Source organism: Aulonocara stuartgranti (assembly GCF_965226115.1).
Source record: "Aulonocara stuartgranti genome assembly, chromosome: 7".
NCBI classification, from domain to species: domain Eukaryota; kingdom Metazoa; phylum Chordata; class Actinopteri; order Cichliformes; family Cichlidae; genus Aulonocara; species Aulonocara stuartgranti.
In genome coordinates this window covers 62,403,717-62,411,393 of record NC_138945.1, presented here as the reverse complement: position 1 = coordinate 62,411,393, position 7,677 = coordinate 62,403,717, and the positions used below count along the sequence as shown (strand labels likewise).

Genomic DNA, 7,677 nt, shown 5'->3' with positions numbered 1-7,677 from the left:
ATTTTGAGCTTTTCAGACAGGCAGACGAAAAAAAAAAGGATTGCAAGAAAAAGTTGGTCATTACGATAGCGGCGAAACTTTTCTGGATTGAGTCCTGAATCGATCCTAAAGCTTAGACTTTAGATTGGACTTTAGTCCCGTGATGGTTTGGCGTCAAACTGAATGACAGCATATCTTGCTAGAGACACTATATTTTCCTCTTTGTGAAAGAGAAAAGAAGAAGCCTTTATATGAGGACGCACTTCCTATATCTCTTTGTTCTGCGCTCGGTTCTTGAAAAATCTGCAGAATTTAGCAATCCACAGAGCTGACCATGGAGTTGCATGCAAAGCACAATTTCTTCTTCTTTGTATCCGGTTTATTCCTCTGTGCTGCTGCAGAACTTCAGGGTAAGTAGGATAAAACTGTTCTTAGCAAAATGACCTTTGTAACATCACCTAATTTCTGTGTAATGTGTGTGTTCTTTAAACCTAAGTGTGTGTGTGTTCCTTAAACCTACGTGTAGTGCATGTTTTTCTTCTTTTCCTTTTTTTTTGCACAGTCGCTTTTTGAAAAGCTTCTTTTTAAATCTGGCTGTAGTATCATCTTCAGTGGTATGATGGCTATAATAGTCATAATAAATGCTGATAATTAAACATCAACTTTTGTGTTCTAAGTCCAGGTGACTTTTTACCTACAAACTGTGTTCAAAGGTGAACGATAGCAAAGAACCAAGTATGGTGTACCCATGGGAGATGGTAGTATGTCAGCATATGTATATGTATGTATATATATATATATATATATATATATATATATATATATATATATATATATATATATATATATATATATATATATATATACATAGATATATAGATATATAGATATATAGATAGATATATATATAGATATAGATAGCTTTTTTTTTTTGCTAACTTCAGTGACTGTTAATAAACAGAAACAGATCTCATGGTCAACTCTGCTTCTTCACCAGGATCACTGTAGACACAACACACAACAAAGGAAGTTTATGGTAAACAAACAACAAAACAAAAAGCCATTTGAGCAAGTGGCTTTTTTCAAATAAATGATGAACTATCACACTTGCTCAGATTTTTTTAAACCATTTTAAACCAAAATAATAAAAAAGCTTATTTAGTGTAATGGTGCTGTAGCTTAAGCAACTTAATCCACCAAATGGTCTGCATCAATAAATTAATTAAATTAGAATTTAATCAATATTAGGATAGGAATTAAATTGTCCACAGCAAAATATGAAATTGTATTCGTTTCCTGAATGTGGTTATCTCAAATCCTGAGGATTAATATAGTGGCGAACCAGAGTTTTCTTGATATTGAATTCATTTTCATAATTAACCAATTCATAAAATTCCATTCAGGCTGCTCATGTATTTGACTTAGTTATACAAACAGTATTGTAACACTGTTTTTTAACATGGCTTTATATGACTGTGTCACATGAAAAGTTCTATAAGGAGCAATTTTAAACTTGTCTGATGAACATAGTCTGCATAAAACTGAGCTATAGAGAGCAGTCAATTATTGCATGTTTTGAGCAAAATACTTTTCACTGGAAGATTTATTTTATTTTTAAAATATAGAATAGAATAGAATAGAATAATCCTTTAATTGTCCCACAATTAAAGGGGGACGATGTGAAGTTTTATGTTAAGATTTTCAGTCATTTCTAATATCCTGACAGCACCTGTAGTCCACACAAAGCTCGGGAGCCTGAAAGGTGAGTATGTGAGTGTGAAAGGGAAGGAGACTGGCGTCCATGCCTACCTGGGTGTCCCATTTGCCAAACCACCCCTCGGCCCTTCCTTGAGACTGGCTCCACCTCAGCCTGCAGAAAGATGGGAAGGAGTAAGAGATGCCACTAAACAGCCACCAATGTAAGAAATGTGAACTTCAACATACTTGGAGGAATTATTGGCTTTATTTGTAAAATTAGCATTGTCTCTCTTTAAGGTGCATTCAGTCTAAAGAAGCTGTTTTGGATATGCTTAATAAACTCGGTGCACTGCTGGCAGAAGTACCAGACATCTCTGAAGACTGTCTTTACCTCAACATATACACTCCTGCTAAAAGAGCTAATAATGCCAAGCTCCCAGTAAGAATCTTTAGCTGTAGGTTTTGACTGTTGCCTAATCACAGTCTCAATAAAGACACCATTCTTTAGAACTCAGTTGTTAATTGTATCATCTAAAATGTAAACTTGAGTGTTTTTGTTTGTTTAACATTTAAATTACTTTTTGTTATTAGTTATTAGATTAGTTATTGTAACTGACACTCCAAATGGTCCTCTAAGCTTTGAAGAAATGGTATTTTATTGTTCTGTCCAGGTCATGGTCTGGATTCATGGTGGGGGTTTTACCCTGGGATCAGCTTCAACATATGATGGCTCTCCCCTGGCTGCTTACCAGGATGTAGTTGTGGTTCTGATCCAGTATCGCTTGGGACTTCTGGGTTTTCTCAGGTAAATAAACTTCATCCACCCATAATCTCTCCAGCATGTCCTGGCTCTGCCTCAGGGCCTTCTCTCAGTGGGACACTGGGAGCCCAGGACACCTTACCCAGGAGGCGTCCAGGAGGCATTCTAGTCAGATGCCTAAACCACCTTAACTTGCTCCTTTTGATGTGGACGAGTAGTAGCTCTATTCTGAGCCCCTCCCGAATGGCCGAACCCCTTACCATATCTTTTAGGGAGAGGCCATCCACCCTTGGGAGAAGGCAGGTGTTGCAACACCAATCTGTCTGTCGATCTCCCACTTCCCTCTCCCCTTACTCATGAACCCTCCCCAGGCCTGGCTCCAGGGTGGGACCCCTGGAACCCTATCCCAAGCAGGGTAAAAGGTCACTCGATGTTTTAATCATAGGAATGTAAATGAACTCAAGTTTCCAAATTAGAACATACAATGAATTTGTTGTTCTGCTTTTTTATCTGATCTAATATGAAAAAAGATTTAAATTTTGCTTTATTTATCATGTTGTATAAACATGCAATAGCTTGGTTTTTGATTGCCTTACCGTATCACTCAGCTTCAACAAATATGTGGAAGTGGCATATGCAGTTACTGCCCAACTGCACAAATGGGGTCCAGTAGTATCAGAATCCTGGCACTACTATCTGCTGCCAATAGCACTGGACTTTCTGTTGAATTTCAAGATCAACCTCAGGGTGAAATTAGCCACCTTCGGCACTACTTTATTCAATTTCACCTTGAAAGTTCTTGAAATCATTTTAGAGCTAATAGTCACAACTTTTTCTATTATTTATACACTGTCACTAAACTAAAAAAAACTCACGTTTTTTTCTAAAAAGATTCACGCACCTCAATCCCAGATTAGTTCTAATACATGTTGTTGGAGTGATTTTGTTAAAAGTTGTCATTGTTGTGTTTAAAACTGTAAACCTTGTCCTGAACTGCATGTTCAGATATTTTTCTGTTCCTCCCCTACATGTTTGCTATTAGCAAACTGCAGGCACATTCCATGTAAAGGTTCTGGTTTCCTTATTTGGTAAGGAATGTTCACTTCCCGACCTTTAGGGGCTCACCTATGCTTGTATGTAGCCATATATGGGGTGGGGTCAGATGACCCTTTTATGACTAAAAATGCGGTTAAAACGGTTGTAACCAGGAAGTCACGTATACAAAGACATATACACAAAGTGTTAGGAAGATTACTTTTAAAATGTATTCAACGACAGATTACAGAACACATGCCCCAAAAAATGTATTTTCTAACGTATTCCGTTACGTTACTCAGTGAGAGTAACGTATTCTGAATACTTTGGATTACTTAATATATTATCAAGCTTTTTACAACTACATGAATGTACTATTGCTGTGTGATTTATTACTATTACTGAAGGTTACTCACCATACCCATAGCAACTAGATTTTAAATCTTAATATAAAATGAGTAAACGTAGGGTGGACATTAGGTAAGGCTGCACTTTTTGCAGCGAGCTCGTGTAGAAAACTATTCTGCGCATATATAAAACAGGTTCGCGGCTCCGAACCGAACCATCTGGCTAATATGTCGAGTTTCGTGTTGAGCTCGTAGCCGAAAACTAGTTTTACTTTGTTGTCTGGGTCAACTTTTCTAGCGAGAGACAGAGAGAGGCGTTGAAAGGCTGCTCCAACGGAACACAGCGTACAGTCGAGTCTTAATAGCTTACTTACAACTGGGCTCGTCAGGAACTCTTTTTGGCTGCAGTGGTTATTGTTATATTTACTCTTCCAGCTCCTGTTTCTGCTCGGTGACAACTCATACTTTTCCACTCTCCTGTAATTTTAAAAAATACTTCCTCATGTCATTATGAGACGCGAGATTGAGACACAGGCATTTGAGCCTCTTAATGCGTGTTTTGTTTGGGTTTCCACCGGCGTGGAATTACCAAAAATGGAGAGGGCATAGTCTAACATATGAAGCAGAAAAAGACCGCTGTGTAATCCCTTTATTTGAACAAAGTAACTGTATTCTAAATACCACCTTTTTAAACGGTAACTGTAACGGAATACAGTTACTCATATTTTGTATTTTAAATACGTAACGGCGGTACATGTATTACGTTACTCCCCCAACACTGCAGCCACATACTAACACATACACACACGTGCACTCACATGCTCACACGTGCATGCACACACACAGTGCCTCAGCTTTTACGACACATCATATGGGTTTTACAATGGGGGATTGTGTAACTGTGTTCACTAAATAAAAAGGCTGCAAGGGGAGGCTGGAATTTGGAATTGTCTGGGATCGGGTGAGGAGCTTGAAGCTCTGGATCCTGACCGGACCAGCTACCCTTGCGCAAGTGAAAGCCGATTGAGCTCTGGTTGTCTTGCTTTGTTCATTGAGATAAGTCTCTGAGCCAGCGAGGCTTGCGAGTGCAGACCTAACACATGTGTCCTCACAGATGCTTTAAACACATGGATAAAAGTCTCTTGTGAAAAGATGTTTCAATCAGGGAAAATACATTATAAAAATGGCAATTTGTTCTATCAGCACTGGAGATGAGCACATTTCAGGGAACTTTGGAATGCAGGACCAGGTTGAAGCTCTCAAGTGGATCCAGCAGCACATTCACAACTTTGGAGGAGACCCAGGATTAGTTACTATATTTGGAGAGTCTGCTGGTGGAGTGAGCGTGTCTCTTCTGGTAAGAATCTACAGTTAGAGGAACTTTATATAAACTTTTTCACTCTAAAAAAAATAAAATAATATGTGATGTGTTACTTGAATCACCAGCTCCTGTCACCACTGTCTGATGGGCTGTTTCACCGTGCTATTGCTGAGAGTGGCACAGCTGCAATGAATGTACTTGTTGCAAATAATCCTCTTCCAATTGCCAAGGTCTTTTTGGAGGCTTAATAACATTTCTGTTGCAGATTAATGAGTATATTGCAATTGAGTTCTTTTCCTAAATATTTGACATTTATATTTGACATTTCACCTCAGGCAGTTGCAAATGCATCTGGCTGCAGTCTTGAAAGCACAAAGAAGATCAGTGACTGCATGAGAAACCTTGATATTGATACTATAGTGGGTTTTACACAGGTGAGGTAATGGGTGAATACCTGATAGAAATAGCTGAATATGATTATTATGTCTTCTACAATATTTCTTTGAAGCCTTTGATTTCTCCCTCAGCTCTGTTCATGCTATCACATCTTTCACTTTAGTACATTTTATTTTCTCAAGGATCCAACATTAAGATTTCAAGTAAATGTTGATGGACATTTCCTGACTAAACCTGTGGATGAGCTGTTTCGTAAACATGAACTCCATGCTGTTCCATTCATGACTGGTGTCAATAATGATGAAGGTGGATGGATGCTTGCATCAGTAAGTGTCACAGGAACATGTAAATAAAAAGCTCCATGATCTCAATGTAGTTTGTTGTTGTTTTGTAATGTTGAAAAAAAAGTAATTTGGCTTGGTATTTCCTTAGTTTTTTGCTCCCCAAAACTGGACAGAAGGACTAGATCGGGAATTTGTTTTGAACATGGTTTCCTTCTTCTACCCCGACGTAAGGCAGACACCACTTGATGTTACAATATTACTGTCCCCTGACCTGCTCGAGCTTCTTTGATTGATGTGTTGCTTATTTCTTTAAGCCTAAAGCAGCATTTATCAGAGATGTGATAGCTGATGAATATATCGGAAATGGTGACGACCGTGTGAAAAACAGAGATGGGTACACTGAGATGCTTGGAGATTTGTTTTTCACCATTCCAGCGATCAAAGCTGCTAATGCTCACAGAGGTAATTTAATTTGTTTAATGAAAGATTATACAAATCTGCCTAAAACCCAATACTTGATATTTACTGTTACATACATTCATTAACAAATATCACACACATTCATCAAATTCTAGATGCAGGCGCTCCTGTATACCTGTATGAGTACCAACATCCTCCCAAATTCCTGCAGCAGAAAAGACTGAGCTTTGTTGGGAGTGACCACGGAGATGAAATTTTTATAGTTTTGGGATTTTGCTTCACAACTACCCATGTTAGGTTACCTGGTAAGACTTTATAAAAACTCTGCCTTACTGCTCAATCTATTTTGTTTTGTTGATTGAAAAGTGTTTTGCAACATGATCGTTTTAGATCCGTGCCCTGAGGATGAAGAACAGTTGAGCAAGATCATGATGAGCTACTGGGGGAACTTTGCTCGCACAGGGTAGGAATTTCCAAATGTTGTAAATTTCACACATTTAATAACTGAATAACAAATGTATGTGTGTTTAGATCTCCTGATGGGCAAAACCTTGTCCACTGGCCAAAGTATGGAGCAGAAGAAAAGTACCTGGCGATTGGTTTAAAAAAGCAGGTAACTGCTCAGCACCTGAAGAAGGAGCGCTTTGTCTTCCTGACTCAGACCGTCCCAGAGAAGATCAAACAGCATGAGGAAAATGCAGAACGCAACGAGCTGTAGAAAACTCACATCTGGTCTCTGCTCCATCAATTTTAAAGTAATTACACTAAACCATAATTCCCTTATATAAAGGTCTTGTGAAGATTATCCATATTCTAATATACAATGAATATTTTGGCATTTTCTTTTAATGGAATCCCTGATTTTGTTTTTCAAAGAAAAAAATGTCATTCTTACATTTTCACAAAACTGTGAATAGACTGTCCAGTAGGATGAAAGTATTAACAATAACTGCCAATCTCAAGTCACCTGCGTGTTACCAGGGTATTTTAAATCTGGCACTGTAAAAATAGGTTTTGCAAAATGATAAAACATTTATAAAATGAAAAGATTTGACAAACCAATATTGCAGCACTTTGTTTGTCTGTGACCTTTGCTAGTATTACCTGAAAACTTACCACTCCATTCCCTCAAATATCCTTTGAGATGCAACATGCGTTTTTTCATATTTTTTTCTTACATTTTCTCTTGTGTGCATTCAACCTTCAGAAGTCCTCCCGAGCAACTGTGTCAACACCTCTGTGTCTGTGTGGGTCATGAGAAATGCAATGCAAGCAAAAACAACTGCACTTGTATTAATTACTGTATCATAGTTCAAGAGCCTGTGACACAAGCATGCGCTCATATGAATAAACTTGTAACCAAATTCACATTTTGAGCTTTTCAGACAGGCAGACGAAAAAAAGGATTGCAAGACAAAGTTGTGAATTAGCGGCGAA

General features: G+C 38.1%; 1 protein-coding gene across 1 annotated transcript; it reads left to right on the top strand.

Moving 5' to 3' along the window:
- Positions 1–178: 178 nt before the first annotated feature.
- LOC309711232 (cocaine esterase-like) lies at positions 179–7,599 on the top strand. Its single transcript, XM_082541396.1, has 13 exons — positions 179–389; positions 1,706–1,898; positions 1,975–2,116; positions 2,349–2,482; positions 5,023–5,176; positions 5,266–5,370; positions 5,476–5,574; positions 5,719–5,862; positions 5,969–6,046; positions 6,135–6,282; positions 6,396–6,545; positions 6,631–6,703; positions 6,772–7,599. Exons 1-13 carry the CDS (start codon positions 314–316, stop codon positions 6,956–6,958), a joined length of 1,683 nt encoding a protein of 560 aa, XP_082397522.1. The 5' UTR covers positions 179–313; the 3' UTR covers positions 6,959–7,599.
- The last annotated feature ends 78 nt before the right edge of the window (positions 7,600–7,677 follow it).

Coding starts and splice junctions, on each gene's coding strand:
- LOC309711232 (XM_082541396.1), top strand. CDS start 314: ATGGAGTTGCATGCAAAGCACAATTTCTTCTTCTTTGTATCCGGTTTA. Junction 6,047..6,134: donor TTTCCTTCTTCTACCCCGAC/GTAAGGCAGACA, acceptor TATTTCTTTAAG/CCTAAAGCAGCATTTATCAG. Junction 6,546..6,630: donor TACCCATGTTAGGTTACCTG/GTAAGACTTTAT, acceptor TGATCGTTTTAG/ATCCGTGCCCTGAGGATGAA.